Source organism: Oncorhynchus mykiss, chromosome 15 (genome assembly GCF_013265735.2).
Source record: "Oncorhynchus mykiss isolate Arlee chromosome 15, USDA_OmykA_1.1, whole genome shotgun sequence".
Taxonomy (NCBI): Eukaryota; Metazoa; Chordata; class Actinopteri; order Salmoniformes; family Salmonidae; genus Oncorhynchus; species Oncorhynchus mykiss.
In genome coordinates this window covers 32,557,421-32,582,061 of record NC_048579.1, presented here as the reverse complement: position 1 = coordinate 32,582,061, position 24,641 = coordinate 32,557,421, and the positions used below count along the sequence as shown (strand labels likewise).

The following is a 24,641-nucleotide window of genomic DNA, read 5'->3' as shown; positions in this document are numbered from 1 at the left end:
TGCTCCGTGGGATGTTTAAAGTTTAGGATATTTTTATAACCCAACCCTGATCTGTACTTCTCCACAACTTTGTCCCTGACCTGTTTGGAGAGCTCCTTGGTCTTCATGGTGCCTCTTGCTTAGTGGTGCCCCTTGCTTAGTGGAGTTACAGTCTCTGGGGCCATTCAGAACAGGTGTATATATATTGAGACAGATCATGTCCATTACATGAACTCCAAATAAAAATACATTTAAAATACAGGTTGTAATGCAACAAAATAGGAAAAATGCCAAGAGGGATGAATACTTTTGCAAGGCACTGTATGTGCTTTCAGAATTGTTTGGGGAGCTACTCATGGGTTGAGAGCTACTGGTAGCTCGCGATCTACCTGTTGGAGCCCCTTGTTCTAAGCACAACACAATAAATGGGGAAGGGAGAAGCTAAATGCAGAATGGTTTCGTGCTCAAGCTGGTATCAGAGTTTAGCATCATGCCTGGTCCCTCTCAGGTTAACCTGGAGCCCCTAGAGGACATACCTCTCCCCAATCTCTCCCTCTCCGCTCCTACTCTAAACACACCTCATCTGCAGTGTGAGAGGCCCCACTAATTAAGTTTTAATACAGCTCTCTATCTTTCTACCACACACAAGCACATGCACGCACTTCCACATCAAACACGCACACACACACAGACGTAAGCACGCATACACACACACACACACACACACACATTAAATATCACTCACCAAATAGCAGAAAAGAAGAGGAATCGGTGGTTATACACAATAGGCTGGGATCATTGTCATCCCTCCATCTTTCCATCTTTTCATTCATCCATACTTTCCTCCTTTCCTCCTTAGTTTCAAAGAAGAACGAAACAGCAAAGGGGCTTTTAGGCCAAGGACGATAGTGTCATGACACAACAATGACAACTACATTTGAAGGGTTTTGAAATTCATCTCTGCTGTCTCTTTTCTCTAGCCATTTGAGGACCTTCCCAGGACGCAAGAGATAAAGGCACGACATCGGTGGGTCATTGGATCCCTAAAGAAAACACAAAACAATTTGCTTTGTGGTTGAGTATCCATCATGGGAGAAAGACTTCACCACTATCTTGGGGGTGGTAGGCCTGTCTACACCCTACTACTCCCACTAGCTCTAGCCCTGCTGACCCTGTTGTGTGAGGCCCAGGGCCGTATGGATAGAGCCAGGTCACAGGAGGAAAGTAGAGCAGGGCTGTTGAGGAGGGTGAAAAGAGGCTGGGTATGGAACCAGTTCTTTGTGCTGGAGGAGTACACTGGACTGGAGCCGCTATACATTGGAAAGGTGAGTCGACACACACAGACATGCATGAACACATACACACACACACACACACACACACACACACACACACACACACACACACACACACACACACACACACACGCACATACCCCCTCTCCAGGTGTTTCCTATTTTCCCCCATTATTCACCGTGTATGTCACGACTTCCGCCGAAGTCGGCTCCTCTCCTTGTTCGGGCGGCATTCGGTGATCAACGTCATACTTTCTAGCCATCGCCGCTCCATTGTTCATATATCCATGTGTCTTGTCTTGATTTCATACACACCTGGTTTTCATTTCCCCAATCAATCTATTTGTATTTAACCGTCATCATGTTTTGTGTGTAATTGTTTTCATGTCAAGTGATGTTCGTTAAGCGCTTTACTTTATTGTTCCGTTTTTTGGAGCGCGTTTGTTTTGTTGTGCTCCCAGTTTGGAACTATAATAAAGTGCGCTTTATTTAATCATACTCTGCTCTCCTGCACCTGACTTTGCCTTCATACACACCCTGACAGTGTATTTATACCTGCGTTTTCTGTTTGTCTATTGCCAGTTTGTCTTGTTTTGTCAGGTTTTACCAGCATGTTTCCCGTTTCACCAGTTATCAAGTTTTTGTTTTCCAGTCTTCCTGGATCCGACCTTTCTGCCTGCCCTGTCCCTGATCCTGCCTGCCGTTCTGGCCCTTTTTGACTCTGCCTTGGATTACGAACCTCTGCCTACTCTTGTTCTGCCCCTTTTCCTGCCCCTTTTTTTAAAATATATTCTGAGAACTGAACCATCACAGCCTCCTGTGTCTGCATCTGGGTCAAATCCTGAGCCGTGATAGTACGAACTGGCCATGACTGACCCAGCAGACTCAGACCAGCTCCACAATACTGTTTCCCCCCAAGGAGCCACCATTGGAGGACACAAGGACTTACTGCTTAACCTTTTGGAGGGACACCATACCTTGGCGGAACGCCATGACCATGCCTTCAATGCATTGTTGGAACAATTCAGCGGACTATCTACTAGGTAGCAAGCCACCACGGTATCCTTCCAGACTCGTAGTAACCCCGCTACCAGAGTTGCTTCTCCCCAGCCTACCCGGCTTCCCGAGAACCCTGCTTACCTCCTCCAGAGCACTACGCTGTGGATCCTGGGACCTGCTGGGCATTTTCTCTTCCAGTGTTCCCTCATATTTGAGATACAGCCCTCCTTGTTTCCTTCAGATCGTTCGAGTATCTTATAATGCTAATGTCCGGGAGGGAGCTCACCTGGGCTACAGCTGTGTGGGAGCAGCAATCCAGCGTTTGCCTTAGTCTGGAGGATTTCATGGCGGAGGTAAGGATGGTGTTCGATTCTCCTGTGTCTGGGAGAAAGGTAGCCTGGAAGCTACTTCACGCTGCGTCAAGACTCCTGTAATGTGGCAGACTTTTTGGCCACCAAAAGTGCCTGGAACACGGAGTTCCTGTTCGACACCTTCTTTCAAGGATTATTGGAGGGAATTAAAGTTGTGCTCGCAGCCAGGGAGCTGCCCATGGACCTCAACTCTCTCATAGCCCTGACAATAAGAATTGATGGGCAGTTACGGGAACGGAGCAGGGCGAGGAGGTCTGTTCCCAGCCACACGCACTCGTCCACGTGTTCCCCATTGCCTCCAAAGAATCCCGGAAGTCCCTGACGCATGCATTCCCGAGAGAATCCGATGTCACCCGAGTTCTCCCGGGATTCATCAAGGACTGTTGCCATCTCCTGAGCCCATGCAACTGGGCAGGGCTAGATTGTCTACTGGGGAACGTTTATGCAGACTGAGTGCCAAAAGTTGTATGTATTGTGGTATCTCAGGACATTATATATCCCCCTATCGAGTAAAAGACCAGGCTCATCAGTAGGTAGGAGGACGCTGGTGGTTCATACAGGGAGTCTCCCATCTCCCGTTACTCACACTCCTCTCCATGCTATCCTACTGTGGGGAGACCGGTCTTAATCTCTCCGGGTGCTCATGGACTCTGCAACCGACGGGAGCCTTATGGATGCTACCCTGGTGTCCGAACTGGGCATCTCTACACAACCCCTCTCCATTCCCATGGACACCAGAGCATTGGACGAAAGCTGTATTGGCAGGGTCACTCACAGTATGGTTCCCATCAACCTGCGAGTGTAAGGTAACTGCAGTGAGTCCATGCAGTTTCTGCTCATTGAGTCTCCTCATGTGGCTGAGGTTTTGGGATGGTCATGGCTCCAGACGCACAACCCCTTGATCGACTGGGCTAGGGATTCTATTTTGGGTTGGAGCCCTTTCTGTCATGCACATTGCCTCAAGTCGGCACAGCCTGTCCCTGGGCGTCCTTCTGCGGGCTTGGGGAAAGCCTCAGACCTCTCAGCCATTCCCACTGAGTACAATGACCAGGAGATTTTCAACAATTTTCACCATAGCAGCACCCACTCGTAGCACGCGCTCCAGCAGGTGTATCTCACTGGTCACCCCCAAAGTCAATTCCTCATTTGGTCATCTTTCCTTCCAGTTCTCTGCCGCCAATGATTGGAAGACATTGCAAAAATCTCTGAAGCTGGAGACTCATATCTCACTCACTAGCTTTAAGCACAAGCTGTCAGAGCAGCTCACAGATCACTGCACCTGTACATAGCCCATCTGAAAACAGCCCATCTATCTACCTACCTCATCCCCATACAGTATGTATTTATCTTGCTCCTTTGCACCCCAATATCTCTACTTGCACGTTCATCTTCTGCACATCTACCATTCCATTGTTTAATTGCTATATTGTAATTACTTCGCCACCATGGCCTATTTATTACCTTAACTCCCTTATCTTACCTCATTTGCACTCACTATATATAGACTTATTTTATTTTGTTCTACTGTATTATTGACTATGTTTTGTTTATTCCATGTGTAACTCTGTGTTGTTGTATGTGTCGAATTGCTATGCTTCATCTTAGCCGGGTCGCAGTTGCAAATGAGAACTTGTTCTCAAATAGCTTACTAAAGGTGAAAAAAAAGCATTAAAAAAACAAGGCCTGCACCACAACTCTTCCTCTTCATCAACCCTACTGCGCTATTGACCTCCTCCCTGGCACTACACCTCATCAGGGGGCGGCATTTTTCCCTGTCTGGTCCGGAGACCAAGACCATGGAAGTGTACATTGAGGACTCGCTGCAGGGTTAATTGCAAGGTTCATCCTTAATTCATCCTCCTAGCTGCAGGGTTAATTCATCCTTCTTCCTCCCCGGCCACCCTGCGCCCGTGTATCAACTACCGGGACCTCACAGTAAAAATAAATGCTAAAAAAAAAACTCTACCTCTCTTCTCCTCGGCTTTCGAGCCTCTCCAGGGGGCGAATATTTTTTTGAAGTTGGACCTTCGGAACGCCTACCATCTGTTTCGGAGACGAGTGGAAGACAGCCTTTAACATGGCTAGCGGGTACTATGCGTACCTGGTTATGCCATTTGGACTGACCAACACTCCCACGGTGTTCCAAGCCCAGGTCAACGACGTGCTCCGTGACATGTTGAACAGTGTTCGTGTTTGTCTTGTGCTTGTCTCCACTCCCACCAAGTGTCTCCTATTTTTCCCCATTATCCCGTGAATTTATACCTGTTTTTTCTGTTTGTCTGTTGCCAGTTTGTCTTGTTTTGTCAGGTCTTACCAGTGTGTTTCCCATTTCTCAAGTTCTTGTTTTCCAGTCTTTCTGGTCCCGACCCGGTTTCTGACTCTGCCTTGGATTACGAACCGCCGCCTGCCCGCGACCTGCCCTTTTTCTGCCGCTTTGTTATAATAAATATTCGGAGAACCGAACTACCCGCCTCCTGTCTCTGCATCTGGGTCATATCCTGTGTCATGATATAAATGTGTTAACTGCATGTCACTTTGGATAAAAGCATCTGCTAAATGCCCACCATCATTACTATTGAACTGTTTGATGACAGTTCTCAACTTTTCAATCAATGTCGTGGTGGTCGGCTGGATGTGGTCTCTGATAGCTGCAGGGTTTATCATCATTGATCAAATGTTCAATCCACTTCAACGCTTGAGTGATCAAGGTATCTTCCTGTGCCAATGAATGTCTGTGTCTGCTCCCAAATCCTACCCTATTCCCTGGTGCACTACTTCTGGCCAGGGCCCATCGGGTTCCCATATGGCCATGGTCAAGAGTAACTCACTATGTAGGGAATTTGCCATTTGGGACACAAGCTTTTATCACGGCACAAGGCGAGACCCAGATGCAGACACAGGAGGCAGATGGTTGGAGTCTTGCACTGTTTATTAATCCAAAAAGGGGTAGGCAAGAGAATGGTCATGAACAGGCAAAAGGTCAAAACCAGTTCAGAGTCCAATAGGTACCGAAGGGCAGGCAGATTCAAGGTCAGGGCAGGCAGGAAAGTAGTCCAGAGTCAGACAGTGATCAAAACCCGGGAAGACTAGCAAAAGAGAATAGAAAAGGAGTATGGGGAAAAACTTGACTAAACATACAAGACGAACTGGCACAGAGAGACAGGAAACACAGGGATAAATACACTGGGGAAAATAAGACAATCACAGGGACAGGTGAAACAGATCAGGGCGTGACACCTCTGCACATACAGTACATTCCACATTAATTTATATGGAGCACTAGTGTGGATGACTGTCCTTTTTGTCTGAGCCTATATAACAAAGCAGAGGAGACCCTCTCAGTGTGAAAGGTGTCTAGCCAGGAGTTAAACTTTAGATCTGTAGATAGTGGAACTGTCCCAAAAAAAGCACTCTATTCCATGTTCTATTCATTTCTTGTACAGAAATCTTCTGAACCACCATCTTGTGACGTGAAACAGTGAAGTAGTGAAATGTCACAGATTCAGTGAAGTCAAATGATAGCATCACATATTCATATTCAGTCTGCGTCTCAAATGGCACCCTAGTGCACTACTTTTGACCAGGGCCCTACAACAAAGGTGTACTTTCTAACCTCTCTTGACCTCTAACCTCTGACCCCTAACCTCTGACCTGTGACCCCCACAGCTCCACTCAGACATGGACCTAGGGGATGGCTCAATCAAGTACATACTATCAGGAGACGGTGCCGGCACCACCTTCACCATTGATGACAGTACAGGAGACATCCATGCCATCAAGAGGCTGGACCGCGAGGTCAAGGCCCAGTACCTGCTGAAAGCCCAGGCCTGGAACAGACAGACAGACCGACCCCTAGAGCCTGAATCTGAGTTTATCGTTAAGATCCAGGACATCAATGACAATGAACCTAGGTTCCAGGATGGGCCCTACCAAGCCACCATACCTGAGATGTCAACCATCGGTGAGTCAGTAGAGATTGTGGTGGTCAAAATCCTTGAATGGATTTTACAATAGTGGAAACTCCCTCAAGCCAGTGGTTACACCAATGTTTTTAAATCCTTGACAGAAAGTGTGTAAGTGCACATTTTGGGAGAACTGTGGAGAATCGGCATATAAAGCCACAGTGTGCATCCAAAATGGCAGCCTATTCTCTATATAGTTCACTACTTTTGACCAGGACCCTTTCAGAAACACAGCTAGAGAGTGTAGCTGAACACCATGCTGCTGCCTCTACACGTTCCATTCATCCATTCATGAACAGTCTTTGCTTATTTTTTAATTCTAGTAGCTCAGTTAGCAAACTCTGTTTCTCTATTATACAGTATGTCTCTGTTGTGCTGGTTATTCACAGCAGTGTGTTTCTGTGAGTAGTGTACGCTGGGAAGGAGATGAGGATGTTCGGTTATGTGCGCACAATTGCCAAAATAATTATGTCTCTGCAGTATCGTCATAATGCCATCAAAATGATGTCTCTACTTACACACTGCACCAGTGGGATACAATATTTATAAATCCACCAGTGAGTGCAGATACCTTGAGGCGGAAAATAACTGCAGTTACTAATAGCCTACACCTATTGTTAACATTGAAGCAGTTTTATGCAGATGCATTTTGTAAACAGGCCTTGTTGAAATAGCCATATAGAAACAGAATGAGTCATTCCAGTTGTGTGGAAATATTTTTGCTCAACCAGGTCACTCTATTTCTACTTCTCTCCCCCTTCCCTCCCTCCCCGCCTCATTCCCCAGGCACTGAGGTGATTCGGCTGACCGCTACAGATGCTGATGACCCTACATATGGTAACAGTGCCAGAGTGGTCTACAGCATCCTGCAAGGACAGCCATACTTCTCTGTAGAGCCCAAGACTGGTATGTAAAGCACAGGGGAAACCAAAACCAAAGTGTCAAAACATCGTCAGACCTGCATTAATTAACAATAGTAGTTACAATGGATGTGCTTTAGTTATGTTAGTAGACTTCCATGTTTTGGCACATAACTGAGGCACTCCCATCTGCTACTCCAGGTAACACACACACACACATACTGGCTGAATATAATACAGTTTGAATGTAAACACATATGGCACATATCAACAGGGTTAAGAATGCCCTCTTGTGGCTGCCAATGTAACAACTGGCAAATCCAAAATCAATAAGCAAATACATTCGCTACAGCGGAGTTCCCCAACTGGTGGCCTGCAAGTCGAATTTCTGAGCAAAAAATAAGTATATATACAGAACCAGTCAAAAGTTTGGACACACCTACTCGTTCAAGGGTTTTTCTTTATTTTTTCTATTTCCAGTGTTGTAAAATGAACCCAATTTTAAATAAAATTACTCAAGTAAAAGTGAAATTCACCCAGTAAAATACTACTTCAGTAAAAGTAAAAAAGTATTTGGTTTTAAATGTGCTTAAATTTCAAAAGTAAAAGTATAAATAATTACTAATGTATTATATTAAGCAAACCAGACAACACGAGTTAGGTGAATGGATGATCTCTGCGTGTGTGGTTCCCACCGTGAAGCATGGAGGAGGAGGTGTGATGGTGTAGGGGTGCTTTGCTGGTCTATGATTTATTTACAATTCAAGGCACACTTAACCAGCAAGGCTACCACAGCATTCTGCAGCAACACGCTATCCCATCTGGTTCGCGCTTAGTGGGGCTATGATTTGTTTTTCAAACAGGACAATGACCCAACACACCCCCAGGCTGTGTAAGGGCTTTTTGACCAAGGCGTGATGAACTGTTGCATCAGATGACCTGGCTTCCACAATCACTCAACCCAATTGAGATTGGGATGAGTTGGACAGCAGAGTGAAGGAAAAGCAGCCAACAAGTGCTCAGCATATGTGGGAACTCCTTCAAGACCGTTGGAAAAGCGTTCCAGGTGAAGCTGGTTGAGAGAATGCCAAAAGTGTGCAAAGCCGTCATCAAGGCAAAGAGTGGCTACTTTGAAGAATCTCAAATATAAAATATGTTTTGATTTGTTTGACTTTTTTGGTTAACACATGATTCTATATGTGTTTTTTCATAGATTTGATGTCTTACTATTATTCTACAATGTATAAAATAGTAAAACTAAAGAAAAGGCCTGAATGAGTAGCTGTGTCCAAACCTTTGACTGGCACATTTGCAAACAAAAATCACAAAACCTGTTTTTGCTTTGTAATTATGGGGTAAGGTGTGTAGATTGATGGGGGGATTTTTGGGGGGAATTAATTTAAGAATAAGGCTGTAACGCAACAAAATATGGAAAAAGTGAAGGTGTCTGAATACTGCGCTGTATATGTGATCGTATACAAATGTAAGCAAGGTTTGAAGTAATGTTTTAGTCTAATGTTATATTTGTTTGGGCTTCTTGCGATAAATTTGCAGTCTCCAAATTATTGGTAATTATGTTCTGGCTACCTGACCATACGCTCAAGAAAAAATTCCCATGTAGCTGAATCAAGTTGAAGATCCCTGAACTACAGTATAACATTCTGACTTCATTCGTTAAAAGAAGACACTGGCTGCTACCGAAATGGCACTCCCCTATTCCCTTTTGCACTATAGGGCTCCACTAAAAGAAAAAGGCACTACATTTTTAATGCTGTGTTATTTGGTGCCCAGTCTGAGATGTGTCCCTAATCTGCCTGACGACCCGTCATCTACTACACTGCTAACCCTCCCATCACACCATTTCAAACTCTCTCTCCTCTCCACCGTCCCCCTCTTTCTCTCTCATTGTCCTCCCACTCTCTCTCTCTCTCCCCCTGTCCCCCCAGGCGAGGTGCGTGTGTCTCTGGCGGGCATGGACCGAGAGGTCAGAGAGATCTACTCCATCATCATCCAGGCCAAGGACATGGGAGGCCAGCTAGGGGGTCTGGCTGGAACCACTGTCGTCAACATCACCCTCAGCGACGTCAACGATAACCCACCCATGTTTGATCAGAGTAAGAAGCAGAGCCTCCTCTCTTCTCCTGTGCCTTTTTGTTTATTTGGATTCCATTCTTCATTTTATCTTCACAACTGTTGAATCCCTTGTCATCATTCTCATTAACTATCTCCCTCCCTCTCCACACCTCTTGTTCTGCCTCTTCTGTCTTCAAAAATGGTGGATAAATGAAGACGTCCCACTCAGGCCATTTACCACTCAGGCCTTTTTCTTTTTACGTTTCAGGTCTACTTAAGGGGTGGCTCTCTCATAGACACCAATGTGACAGCAGCTGGGTCTGGTCTACTTAGTTCATTGACTGTATATCAGTCAGAAAAAATGGTAGTGGGATGTCTCGCTTCCTGTTCCGTCTCTGCTGTCCTCTCCTCTTGCTCTTTCTCTCCAACCCTCTCCACCACTTAATCAACAGTGTATCCCCTCGCTTGTCCCTCTCCTTCAGACCATGCTCTCTCTCTCTCTCTCCTTCCTCTTCATCATCTACTTTGGCCACCAGTCTGTCACCAGCCCATTAACCCTCCCCACTCTCACACTATTCTTTCTGTCCTCATCATCCCTCCATCAACTCCCATCCCCCACCCTCTCACTACTCTCCCTCTTTCCATCCCTCCTCGGCCACCAGTCGCCCCATGCCCCCACCTCTCTTTCTTTCTCTTCACCCGGCCACCAGTCCCATTCCGGCCCCAATGCTGTCTCTTTGATTGGCCCCATTCCTGATCTCCACATTACCGTCCAATGAGAGATCGGCAGTTCATCTCTCTCTATCATCTGTCTATCCTCAGCCATATCCCCTAGCTTTCTGCCTGACTGGTGGCCTCGACTTTTCCTCTCTCTCCCCCTTATTTCCCCCACGTCCCCCTCTCTTCTCTCAAATTAGTCACGTCGCTTAAGTGAGACTTTAATACGTTGTGAGGAGCTTCGGGTGCGCTTGTCTGACAACCATAATGTGTGACCGTTTCAGTTCAGACAGAGGGAGCACGGCAAATTGAGAACCGCTGTCACCCCTGTTTTTGAAATTAGGTTAAATTGGTGAAATTAATTCTCGTTGACCCATAAGACAATACAACCCATTTTGCGAACCGTCTCTCAGACTGAACCAATTTCTGCTCAACGGTCTGTGGTTTATCCTTCTAATGTCCTGGTGTAATTACATAAATGTGGCACCCTCTAGAGGAACAATGAGCTAACACATGTTATTACATAATACCTCATCAACTAAAGAAATGCATTTAACACTCTCTCTCCTATCTCCTTCCCCTTCTCAGAGCTGTATCAGATGAGCGTTCTGGAGTCGGCTCCCGTGGGGTCTGTTGTGGGTCGTATCCGGGCGAAGGATCGTGACATTGGCATCAACGCAGAGATGAGGTACAGCATCATTGACGGAGACGGGAGGGACACCTTCGACATCAGCACAGACCCCACCAACCTGTTTGGCATCATCACCATCAAAAAGGTACAGAGGGTAGACATCGATGAAAGGTTACACCAATGAAAACACACACACGGGGTAGACTTCAATGAAAGGTTACACCAATGAAAACACACACACGGGGTAGACTTCAATGAAAGGTTACACCAATGAAAACACAGACACAGGGTAGACTTCAATGAAAGGTTACACCAATGAAAACACACACACAGGGTAGACTTCAATGAAAGGTTACACCAATGAAAACACACACACGGGCTAGACTTCAATGAAAGGTAATGACATGCCTCTGACAGAGGACAGAGGAGTCGACACAGCCGTAAATGACTAAAATGCAAATGCAATAAGTCACGTTGAATTCAATTTAATTTAGATTCATTATTTGATTGTTGGTTCACTCCTAGTGGATCCTTTCTCAACCCACCTGTGAACCTTTTTTTTTTGTGGAAGTGCCGAAGTGCACAGAAACCTCCGCGGCCGCATCATTTAACTATTCATATGAATTACACCTATGACACAACGTACCTACCAATGCGGTAAACATCGCCTCTCTCCCCTCTAGCCTCTGAACTTTGAGAGCAAAGCAAGCTACACTCTGAAGATAGAAGGAGCCAACACACACCTGGACCACCGTTTTCTGGACAAGGGCCCGTTCAGCCATGTTACCATTGTTCACGTCAGCGTAGAGGATATAGACGAGCCCCCAGAGTTTAGCTCTGCTGCATACTACATAGAGGTCTCTGAAGAAGCAGAGATTGGCACAGTGTTCAAGACGGTCTCTGCCAGAGACCCTGATGCTTCCAATAACTCCATCAGGTGAGGACATGGTTAACAGCAAAATACCACCCAAAATGTTTTAACCAATGTCATGTAATGTCATCTTGTGGCCAGATGGTGTCAGTATGGTATTGGAGTGTACAAGGCTGTGTTTAAATAAAACATTGAGCTGATGTGACAGCTCAGAGTGATATAGACAATGGGCTATGCGATTTTAGTTCATTGGCAATGAAGATGGTGTTAATGATGATGATCTGGCATTTTTAAGGACCCTAATCAGTCCACTGTACTGGATTGTGTGGTATTAGGAGACTTTCCCATCATTTTAAATTATGCAATGTGTTTACCTCACTCACAGAGCAGATGTTGGGTTAGAGTGTAGCGTAGTTTCACTGTGCATCCCAAATGGCACCCTATTCATTACTTTCGGTCAAATGTTATATCTGTTTGGGCTTCTTGAGGTCAATTTGCAGCAATGTACAATATCCCAGCCCTATATCTAGAGGATAATACACTATATGGGGAATACACTAATGGTCAGGGGCTCATCTCACACTGCTACTCATCAACATTCACATCACTTGAGGCTAAACATTTTTGGATTGTCAGATTTGAAAATCTTTCAATGTGCTAATTTCAGCTGGAGCCAGATACACGACATGACCTGGACACCTGCTGCTGCTATAACAGCCTCCACTCTTTTGGGAAGGCCTTCCACTATGTGCATTGGTGCAGGGACTTGCTTCCATTCTGCTACAAAAGCGTTCGGGAGGTCGGGCACTTCTGTTGGGAGATTAGGCCTGACTCGCAGTCTGTGTTCCAATTCATCCCAAAGGTGTTCGATGGGGTTGAGGTCAGAGCTCGATCTCGACAAACAGTTTCTGTACGGACCTTGCTTTGTGCATGTGGGCATTGTCATGCTGAAACAGCAAAGGGCCTTCCCCAAAATGTTGTCACAAAGTTGGAAGTGCAGAATCGTATAGAATGTCATTGTATGCTGTAGCGTTAAGATTAAATTTCACTGGAACTAAGGGGCCTAGTCTCAGACCATTATTCCTCCTCCACTAACTTAACAGTTGGTACTATGCATTGCGACAGGTACCGTACTCCTGGCTTCCGCCAAACCTAGATTTGTCAGTCGGACTACCAGATTGTGAAGCGTGATTCATCACTCCAGAAAACATGGTCCCACTGCACCAGAGTCCAATGGTGGGGAGCTTTGCACCACTCCAGCCGACACTTGGCATTGTGCATAGTGAGCTTAGGCTTGTGTGTGTGCTGCTGGTCCATGGAAACCCATTTCATGAAGCTCCCGACAAAAGTTATTGATGTTTCTTCCAGAGGCAGTTTGGAACTCGGTAGTGAGGGTTGCAACCGAGGACAGACCATTTTTACACCGCATTCGCTTCGGCACTCGGTGGTCCCATTCTGTATGCTTGTGTGGCCTACCACTTCATGGCTGAGCCGTTGTTGCTCCTAGACGTTTTCCAATTCACAATAACAGCACTTACAGTTGACCGGGGCAGTTCTAGCAGGGTAGAAATTTGACGAACTGAATTGTTGGAAAGATGGCATCCTATGACGGTGCTACCTTGAAAGTCACTGAGCTCTTCAGTAAGGACATTCTAGTGCCAATGTTTGACTATGGAGATTGCATGGTTGTGTGCTCGATTTTATACAGCTGTCAGCAACGGGTGTGGCTGAAAATAGCCGAATCCACTGATTTGAAGGGGTGTTTATATACTTTTGTATATATAGTGTATTTGTATGGGATCCAAGTACAAATCATTTCTCGCCATTAAAATGAACTGCTATTTCAGAATGCTGGTATGCCAATGTCATCCCTCTTTGTAATGCTCTGTCTGTTAGATAATGTGGCTTTAGGGCCTCCCGGGTGGCGCAGTGGTTAAGGGCGCTGTACTGCAGCGCCAGCTGTGCCACCAGAGACTCTGGGTTTGCGCCCAGGCTCTGTCGTAACCGGCCGCAACCGGGAGGCCCGTGGGGCGACGCACAATTGGCCTAGCGCTGTCCGGGTTAGGGAGGGTTTGGCCGGTATGGAAATCCTTGTCTCATCGCGCACCAGCAACTCCTGTGGCGGGCCGGGCGCAGTTCGTGCCAACCAAGGTTGCCAGGTGCACAGTGTCTCCTCCGACACATTGGTGCGGCTGGCTTCCGGGTTGGATGGCGCTGTGTTAAGAAGCAATGCGGCTTGGTTGGGTTGTGTATCGGAGGACGCATGACTTCGTCTCTCCCGAGCCTGTACAGGAGTTGTAGCGATGAGAGATACAAGATAGTAGCTACTAAAACAATTGTATACCACGAAATTGGGGAGAAAAAGGGGTAAAAAAAATAAAAAAAATAAAAATAAAATGATAATGTGGCTTTAGTGAATATATTAAAACCCCTCAGTCTCAGCAAGTGTCCCAAATAGTACTCTATTCCCTGTTTAGTGCTATAGGGAATAGGGTGCCATTTGGGGGACACGCTTGAAGCAGATAGGGAAAGCTCTGGGAATTATGTGTGTGAGGATGCAAATCAAACCAGCCCTGTGAGCATGACTACAGTAAGAGCATCAACCTTGAATTGCAATTGTTTCACCGTGGCCAAATGGTGTGGCTAACATTACTATATGACAGACAACATATGCGTCCCAAATTGCACCTTTTTCCCTATGTAGCGCATTACTTTTGACCAAAACCCATTGGGAATAAGGTTGACCTTAAATGGGGGAATCAATACAACAGGAGAGAGAAGGCCTTTCTCTCTCTCTCCCGCTTTCTCCCAACACTTGCTGTCTCTAACTGTCACTGGCAAACACACACACCATAGAGTGATATTAATAGTGCTCCTTTAGGGGGATCTTCCCCTACCATCGCCTATGCTGGGCATGTTCCCTGCCCCCGGGATCATGGTTCCCAAAACACACACAAAAACACGCTGGCACACACATGCTGGCGCACACATGCTGGCGCACATGCTGGCGCACACACACACACACACACACACACACACACACACACACACACACACACACACACACACACAAATCAGTAAAGGAGAGTACATAGAGTGCTGGGTCTGCCTTAAACATTGACAGCTTGCCATTCCACATCTTGTGTGTGTGTGTGTGTGTGTGTGTGTGTGTGTGTGTGTGTGTATGTGTGTGTAGGGTCTAAACCAGTCTGACAGACCAGGTGATTCTGCCAAGGACTCTCTCTGTGTATAGCTGAGAACTCTCTCCATTTTCTCTCCATGTTCTCTGTGTGTACTGCTGCACAATGATGGGTCAGGAAGCCTGCCTTTGGGAGTTTAGTTCACACTGAGACAGAAAGGGGAGGGAGGGAGGGAGGGAGGGAGGGAGGGAGGGAGGGAGGGAGGGAGGGAGGGAGGGAGGGAGGGAGGGAGGGAGGGAGGGAGGGAGGGAGGGAGGGAGGGAGGGAGGGAGGGAGGGAGGGAGGGAAAAAGAGCGATCACTGTACACAGAGCCTATGTTTGTTCTTTCAGGTCTTTCCCAGTAGGATTCTAAATCGACTTAATTTCCTTCTTTGAGACCCTATGAATATGGGATTAAGCTGTGTCCTGAAGTAGTGCCCCCCCCCCCCCCCCCCCCCCCCCTATTCATCTGGCTTCATCTCTGAGTGGCTGTCTGTTTACTCATTGTTGTGTGATGTTCTCTGAGGAGCGCTTTGGAAAGTGGCCCGTGGTGGCAGGAGATGAGCCAGCCTGTGTAGCACAGCACAGTAAAGCCCATTGCATGTATACGCACACACACCAGCTCTGTGCTGCAGCTCAATTTGGCAGAATGCAGATATATTGCTGATTCGATCACAACTGAGACGGTTTGAGGAGCTAGCTCGAATTGCATTTCCCTTACAAAAGAAGATTTCAGTTTTGAAACTGCAGTCAAAGTGTAGTAACTGCATTCGACTGTGGTATTTGGACGCAGTAATTGCAGAATACCTGCAGTGTCCTGCAGTTATACTGTTGTTCATAGCGTTTGCTGTCATTAAATGTGAAGACTGTTATATAATCAAATAAATTCTCTATGTGTAATTATTCCATAATTAAACGAATCGTGGAATAGTAATTAACTAGGAAGTTGAGGCACCACGGGAAAATGTTGTTTATAGAGTTACAATTTCCCGAAAATATCTCTTCAGATATTTTATTATCTTATTGATTACAGTTTTCTATTAATGTATTATTACCTCATCAGTCTCATTCCTGAATGTCGCAAACCCTTGGATATCTGCACGAACCCTAACATTAATCATGAATCAGCGATATAGAAATTGGCTTAACTAACTAATCAATCACATAATTACATGAACACCCACACAGTAGGTCATACATTGGTTACTAACATGACACGAAGAAAAGTCACTAGTGAAGGGTGGGGACAGCTCAAGAGGGGGAAATTCCGAGTCGATAACAACATTCATGGAAATTATAATACTTTGAACATGAACAACAGCTGATTCGAAAATACATTTCAAATGACATAGTGTATGCCTTTGTTGTCCCTTTCTGCGATCGCCGGTCCGTCTGCTGGACAGATATTCGACAGAAAGTCTCTGGTTTGTCCACCAGAGATCAAAGTATTTCATAGTCGTAGCTTGTTATAATAGATATGTCAGAGTACCATTCGGTCGTTTGAACCAGTTGCTTTTACCAGACTAAAAGTACTTAAACAGCTGCAGCCTGAATAATTGTTTTTTAGTTTGTAGATATCTTAGCCATTTCAACGTGGGAATGATCTCCACGTTCTCTGGTCTTGTCCTTTGGTAGAGTTGCCAACCATTTCAACAAGTGGCGACAGCTTCCATGTTTTCTGGTCTAATGTAAATTTTGTCGTAAATGGGTTTTATACTTTTAGTAGAAAAGGGGGCATTCCATGACACCGTGTAATATCTGTGCTCATGGGTGCGTGGCAACTGACTGATCATAAGTCACTATGAAAAACAATTCTTATTTAGAAGACTAAGATCACATTGTTATCTTTCCAAAAGTATTCTTATGATAAATCATGTATTTTACACAACATTCAGATGCAATCCTCATAATTGAGAAGTGTATACAAACAAAGTGTCTCCTGTCCTTCATGAGGTCACCAAATGAAACAAACTCGACAAGACTTTTCCTTAAGTGTCCACGGACCACCAAAACTGCTTGGAATACAGCGTGGGAGAGAGAGAGGACGCTGTAGAGCTGAGCCACCGTAACCTGATCCTTCAGATCTTCACAGGAGAGTCGTGACACTGCACTCGAACTGCAGTTACACTGAAAAATGTGTACTGCAGTTATACTGCACTCTGACTGCAAACGTTTTTGTGAGGGTGCCCCCAGAATTGAGACATTTTTTAATGTTAGAAAGTGCATGAACACACACGACCCTTCCCCAAAAATATTTCAGTTGTGAAACTGTCGTAAAAGTGTAGTAACTGCGGTCAACTGTGGTATTTTGGATGCAGTAGTTACAGAGCTGCAGCTATTCTGCATTCTAACTGCAGTTACACTGCAGCAAAAACTGTGTTATTTTGGTATATTGCAGTTAGAGTACAGTATAACTGCAGTTCAACTGCAGTAATTCTGTAATTACTGCATCCAAAATTCCAAGCTCATGTGGCACAATGTATCTGATGCCACGTGACCACGTGCAGCCCACACATGTCAGTTGGAGCGCGGGAGATTCCAGTTCAATGCACTCACTATTCTTTACATCTCCGGTTAACTAGAATAAAGAAGAACTCATGTTAAAAATAACAATTTTCATTAGTATTTCTTGAACAAGAAAACGCAACAGCCCATGCAATAGATAAAGATATGTGCATGATTTATATTCACACCCCTTGACTTTTTCCACATTTTGTTGTATAACAAATTAAATGTATTTACTTGAGTAGTTTTGGTCACTGTCCTACACACAATACCCCATAATGTCAAAGAGGAATTATGTTGAAAATGTTTTGGTTTTTTTTACAAATGAATTAACAATGACAAGCTGAAATGTCTTGATTCAATAATTATTCAACCCCTTTGTTATGGCAACCCTAAACAATTTTTTCAAGGACTTTTCAAACACATATACAACCACAAAGACTAGGGATGATTTCCAATGCCTCACAAAGAAAGGCACCTATTGGTAGATCGCAGACACTGAATATCCCGTTGAGCATGGTGAAGTTATTCATTCCAGGTTGTAAGGCTACAAAATAGGAAAAATGCGAAGAGGGGTGAATACTTTCGCAAGCCACTGCATATCCTCCTAACAACCAGTCAGGAGATTGGAGAGGTGGAACTTGCAGCGCGTCAAGTGTCACAAATAGATTCAAGTTCTATTTTAGTGCCTGGTTACGCAGACTCTCGTTGACACGCGCTAGCAGAGTGGGTGCAATGATTGAGTAACATGTATGTGTACATTTATTTTGAAACACTCACACACGTGACACGAGCGGTGTGGTTGGCATGTTAGAGACTTACCTAGAAAGACTCACAGCTATAATCGCTGCCAAAGGTGATTCTAACACGTATTGACTCGGTGTTGAATCTAATCAAGATATCGCCGTGTTTTATTTTTCATCGATTTTAAACAATTGTTAAAATTTTTCTCTACCACTTTCACATTACAGAGTATTCGGTGTAGATCTTGGAGAAAGAACATGACAATTAAGTCCACTGTAATAACACTTTGTAACAAAACAAAATGTGGAAGAAGTCAAGGGGTTTGAATACTTTGTGAAGGCAATGTATGTAAATACCAGATAAGTGTTACTCAACATTGGTTACCATTGTGTCCCTCTGTCACCAGGTATTCCATAGAGATGACCACTGACCTGGGGAAATATTTCTACATTGACATCACTTCCGGGGCGTTGATGACGGTGCTGGCGCTGGACAGAGAAGAGTTATCCTGGCATAACATCACCGTCCTGGCAATGGAGATGAGTACGTCACACACACACACACGTACACACACACGCGCGCACACACACAAATGACACCCTATTGTCTACAATAGTACAAAATAAGTGCACTATATAGGGAACATGGTGCCATTTGGGACAAAGCCACATACAGTATGTTACATACACACATATCTGGTTTATTTTGAATGAGGCCACATTATAATATTATATTGTGTGATAATATAAAACAGACTTGTACACAGCAGGAGTATTCAGGACCCAGGAGAGTCACCTTCAGTCCTCTTGTTTTGTTTCTGTTTGTTTGGAATGCACACTAACGAGTGGAGCTTTGTTTTAATTAACGGCTTCATTGAATAAAACACACCTGAATTGGGTCAAATTGGCACATATGACTCAATTGGTTATCAGGAGAGGGGGGTGGAGAGGGACAGGGACAAGAAAAGACAGCAGAAGAATGTAAATATTCCAGTGTGGTGGGAGGGCTGTGTTGTAGCTGCAGGCCCCAGGGAGAGATGGAGGGGGAGAGAGAGAGTTGTTACTTGGAGTCTACACACACACACACACACATGCAGCACAGAGAGCCATTCACCCTCAACTGGAGAGTGCCGAAGTCAAGCTATTGATTGATCAATTGTTTGATGAAAGCTGAGGAAGTAGTTACTGCCTGCTAGCATTTCCATTGCCAATTACACAGCTGATTAAGGTATTCAAATGTCTTATTCTAATCTTATTCTAATCAACCATTCTGAGTATTTCATCCTAGTCTGTCTTTCGTCATCGGCTAGTGTGTGTGTGTGTCTTGTACACTAACTTGTATGTGTGCATGTGTGTGTGTGTTTTCTTCCAGATAATCCCAGTATGATCGGGAGTGTGTCTGTAGCTGTGAAGATTCTGGACGTGAATGATAACCCTCCATCGCTGACACACTATTTTGAAGCATTTGTCTGTGAGAGCGCCAAGGCTGGACAGGTACAGAGGCATACACACACACACAAACACACACACACACACACACACACACACACACACACACACACATACACAAGAAAGATACACACGCAAGACGTGAACAGAGGCAGACCAATAACCACTATTTGCAGACCTGTGATTTTATCGTATGAAGAATTATTCAAATTGATGGAATACTGTAAAGAAATATCTGCATAATATGAATGTATGTAATATCTGACAGTTTCACTCACAACTTGTCTCAGGTCAGCGATCCTAACTGTCTCTCTCTCCCATCTCCTGGCTGTTGTCTTGTTGTCTGGTGACCTAAGCTGATTCAGACAGTGACAGCAATAGACCCAGATGATCCTCTGGGAGGTCAGCATTTCTACTACAGCCTGGCACCAGAGGCTGCTAACAACCCCAACTTCACCCTCAGAGACAACCAAGGTAAATAAAGGCTTTATTATACAGCAGTAAAACCCACATCATTACCTGGACTACCATTTTCTGTTGACATAATTTCCCTTTTGTGCTTAATTCTTTCGAGTCTAAGGTGTGGGTTTGATTTTGATTTTGAATTTTAGGACCACTTTAGGTATCAAAAACAATTTAAAAAAAATATATGCAGGTATATAAAATATATAATATTGATTTTGGCCTTTACTACTACAGCCCATAGAAACAAAATGGGGCAGCAGGGTAGCCTAGTGGTTAGAGCGTTGGACTAGTAACCGGAAGTTTGCAAGTTCAAACCCCCGAGCTGACAAGGTACAAATCTGTCGTTCTGCCCCTGAACAGGCAGTTAACCCACTGTTCCTAGGCCGTCATTGAAAATAAGAATTTGTTCTTCGCTGACTTGCCTAGTTAAATAAAGGTAAAATAAAATTCATAAATGGCAAAAAGGGACAGTCAAAAAATAAATAATAAGAAAAAGGTGCCTGTCCTAAAAAAACAAAAGTACCTGTCCTAAAGCTAGGAGATATATAAAGGTGAAAAACTTACTTCATATTCCATGTGTTTAAAAAAAAAAAAACAGTACTGATTACCTTCAGATGAGTCATTCTATGCACTGTGGGGTACATAGAACAAAACGGAGAACACCATCGTGTTCGTGAGAATCTCCATTTTCCATAGAGGCGTGTTCGTGAGAATCTCCGTTTTCCACATTAGTTTGTAGCCCAAACGGTTCAGACGCTACCAAACAGAGGTTGGCACATTGACATCTGAAGGGGGCCGTAGAGGGTCGTGGAGTCATAATAGTTTGTAGGTCAAACCTTTCGGATGCTACAGACGTTTACGTGTAGCATCCGTTTATGTTCACGTGTAGCATGGGATGACTCATGGTCTGACAAACACCACTCTTGGTAATGATGTAACATACACTGAGTGTACAAATATTAGGAACACCTACCTAATGTTAAGCTGCACCCCACTTTTCCCTCAGAACAGCCTCAATTCATCAGGGCATGGACTCTACAAGGTGTCGAAAACATTTCACATGGATTCTGGCCCATATTGACTCCAATGCTTCCCAAATTCTGTCAATTTGGCTGGATGTCCTTTGGGTGGTCGACCATTCTTCATACGGGAAACTTTTGAGCATGAAAAACACAGCAGCGTTGCAGTTCTTGACACACTCAAACCGGTGTGACTGGCATCCATGTTTCAAATGTCTCAAGGTTTAAAAATCCTTCTTTTAACCTGTTTCCCCTCCTTCATCTATACTGATTGATGTGAATTTAACAGGTGACATCAATAAGGGATCGTAGCCTGGAATCACCTGGACAGTTTATGACATGGAAAGAGCATGTTCCTAATGTTTTGTACACTCAGTGTATATATGTATCTAACCAGGCTCCTCTCTCTCTCTGTCCTCGATGTAGATAACACAGCATGGATCCTGACGCGGCGTGGGGGTTGGTCTCAGCAGGACCAGTCAGTCTACTACCTTCCAATCTTTATCTCAGATGGAGAGCTGCCGGTCCAGACCAGCACCAGCACCCTGACTATCCGTGTGTGTAGCTGCGATGTGGAGGGCAACGTTATGTCCTGTAATGCTGAGGCCTACCACCTACCGGCTAGTCTGAGCAGAGGGGCACTCATCGCCATACTGGCATGTATCTTCGTGATGCTTGGTAGGTCATGATCATGTTCTTTGAAGTGATTTTCTCCACTGCTGATCTGCTTTACACGTACTTAATGAGCTACTGTATATTTGTATTGTCTTTGTATACAACAACATCATATTCCACTCTATACAAACCCTCTTTTACCATATCTATGCGTATATTGAACGTCTTAGTATAGTACACTAACTCACTAAACTCACTGAAGCAACCATTAATAATCTTCCATATTTGGGGTTCATGTTGTATCTGACCATGTCTCTTTTTTCTCCACTAGTGATGATCTTGCTCATGTTGTCCCTCCGGAGCCACCGTAAGAAGCCCTACCTGCACGATGAGGAAGACAACGTCCACGAGAACATCGTCCGCTACGATGACGAGGGGGGTGGAGAGGAGGACACTGAGGCCTTCGACATCGCTGCCATGTGGAACCCCCACGAGGCCCACCTAGTGGGGAAGCAACGTCAGGACATGCTGCCCGAAATCGAGAGCCTTTCACGCTACGTTCCCCTTGCATGTGTGGGCTGGCCAGGGAGCGTTTGTGTTGGTGGAGACAGCAACGTGCAGGGGTATGTGCTATCCAAGCTTCTGGAGGCGGATTTGGACCCCTGCGCCCCACCTTACGACTCCCTACAGACCTACGCCTATGAGGGGGAGGGATCGGTGGCTGAGTCCCTGAGCTCGCTGCAGTCTGGCTGCTCCAATACTGATCACGAGTATGATTATCTCAATGACTGGGGGCCCAGGTTTAAGAAACTGGCAGAGATGTACGGGGTTCTGGAGACAAACAACCCTCCCATGTGGTAGAGGGGAGGAAGGAACAAGAGACTCACCCCTATATACACACATCTTATAGGAAGAAGAGACTGAAACATAGAGAGACTATGGCTGAAACGGAGACATGTAGATAGACAGGAACAGAGAGAGAGAGAAATAGAGAGAATGAATTTGAAAGGTGTGTTCGCCGTAGAACTGCAGAATTTGCAATAGCACCACTGCAGCATCGCCTCTTCTCTATAGCCTTAGAGCTGGGTAGACTCAACCCTGAGCTGGGTTTCCTCCTAGCTGTGTGGCTGCCATCACCACCCTTCCCCAACTCCAAGAGAGGCTTGAGAGTAGCCTGGACTGACTGACTGACAGACAGCTAGCATCACAAGGCCCTCAAAGCAAAGGGCTTCAAAGCAACACGTTAGTTAACTCTATTGGCCGACCCAGGCCCTAGCCACAGGCGCCAGCAGCTCTCTGGTCCAAAGGGTCCCATTCCCCTCAGATGAACACAAGAGAGGGGAATGAGGGGAAAACAAGGGACTCAACATACTTAGCCTTACCTTCCTGCACACACTTACGCAGGACACAAACAAACTCTGAAATGCTGACTTCTTTTTTGTTGGTTTGTTTTGACAATATTTCGGTTAAGACTTTGCTTTTTGTATTCCAAGCCACTGACACAAGGGAAAAAAAGGAAGAGTAAGATACATTTTTGATGACCATTTTGATTTGAGAACTGCAATTTTTTCCATTAAGGGTAACTTCAATATGTGGCTGTCTCTTATTAATTTATTTATTTTTTCATGTGCTGTATTTATATTTCTTATAACTTATTTTTGGGAATCAAACAAACACTGGTTTGATGTTATCCCAAGGTTGTGGGTTCGGCATAAAATATGTTCAAATATGTTCAAGAGTTATGATGTAACATAAATGTTTCAATGGCGTCTAATTACAATTCTGTGTTTCGAAGACAATGTTTCTCCCGGCATTTCTCAGTGTCTTGTTTCAGACATAGTAAGGGAGATGGAAACTCTGTAATCCTATTTGGATTTTAAGATTATTTGTTAAATGTATCGATTCATATTTTGTTACTTTGAACCCTTTGTTGTTTTGCTGCTGGTTAGGAGCATAAAGCATGATCATGCATTCATCAGGAAATGTGTGTCCCCCAAATTGCACACAATGCAAAGTAGTGCACTATATAGGAAATAGGGTGCATTTTGGGACGCAAACACAATCTTTAAACTCTTGTTTTGAAATAAACTGTCCATGATACCACAGCAAGACTGAGGGACATTACAGTATCTGTATTTGAAATGAAGGATGGCCAGTTACCGTAAATGTTTTACTCATCATTATAAACATAGCTGGATGAGTAAAACCAGGGGTTGTACGATATGGTAAAAAGCATTTCATCAGGGTATCAGCTTAGGGGTGTAGTCCAACTCTGCCATACATTGTTGCTTGATCTCAACCCTCGCATCCCGTCCCATAGACTTTGATAACTTTGATAATCTGCTTCTTCAAGTGCCATATGTAAAGAAGAAGAAAATGTACTTCAGCAAAACGACGCCAAATAAACAAAGGGACTTCTTTGTCAAAGATGATGTGAAATAATAGGAGGACATTTTGATCATTTTTGATTGGGCGGACTCGACTTGAAACGTGTGGTGTCAGTTATGCTACAGTATGTGGTATTTGAATGTAGATATTTGTTGTATACTTGGTAATAAAATAAGAAAATAAAACATTTTGCTGTCATCAAGTCAAGTTGCCAAGTTGGCTGGGATTCAACGAAATGGTTGCTGTTTTCAAGCACTGCACACAATGCACCTTTTTTAAGACATTCGCGGAGATGGGCAATAATGGTAAATACTGCAGATGTTATCTCAAAGGGGAATTACTTTAAATGTCAAGTGCTGTGTACTTGTCTGCGACGTGGCTTTGATTATCCGCTTTTGAGAGCAAAAAAATAAAGGTGTTTAGTTACTTTTCGTACTTCAGGTATTTTAGCAATAACTATGGAGAGAGAGCGTACTTCGGAAAAATAAATCACTTCTCTCCCCTGCAAGGAACATTAGG

At 44.6% G+C, this 24,641-nt stretch overlaps 1 protein-coding gene across 2 annotated transcripts in view; it reads left to right on the top strand.

Annotated features, from left to right (window-relative positions):
* The window catches only part of LOC110490012 (cadherin-20), a 122,110-nt gene extending 97,786 nt beyond the window's left edge, over positions 1–24,324 (top strand). For both annotated transcript variants that reach the window (XM_036944302.1, XM_036944301.1), the window contains exons 2-12: positions 960–1,304; positions 6,311–6,605; positions 7,393–7,512; positions 9,413–9,580; positions 10,845–11,032; positions 11,571–11,824; positions 18,594–18,730; positions 19,559–19,680; positions 19,992–20,109; positions 21,546–21,797; positions 22,066–24,324. In XM_036944302.1, coding sequence (XP_036800197.1) covers positions 1,068–1,304; positions 6,311–6,605; positions 7,393–7,512; positions 9,413–9,580; positions 10,845–11,032; positions 11,571–11,824; positions 18,594–18,730; positions 19,559–19,680; positions 19,992–20,109; positions 21,546–21,797; positions 22,066–22,595 — 2,421 coding nt within the window. In that variant the 5' untranslated portion in view covers positions 960–1,067 and the 3' untranslated portion in view covers positions 22,596–24,324. The remainder of the gene's footprint in view (positions 1–959; positions 1,305–6,310; positions 6,606–7,392; positions 7,513–9,412; positions 9,581–10,844; positions 11,033–11,570; positions 11,825–18,593; positions 18,731–19,558; positions 19,681–19,991; positions 20,110–21,545; positions 21,798–22,065) is intronic.
* Positions 24,325–24,641: the final 317 nt, after the last annotated feature.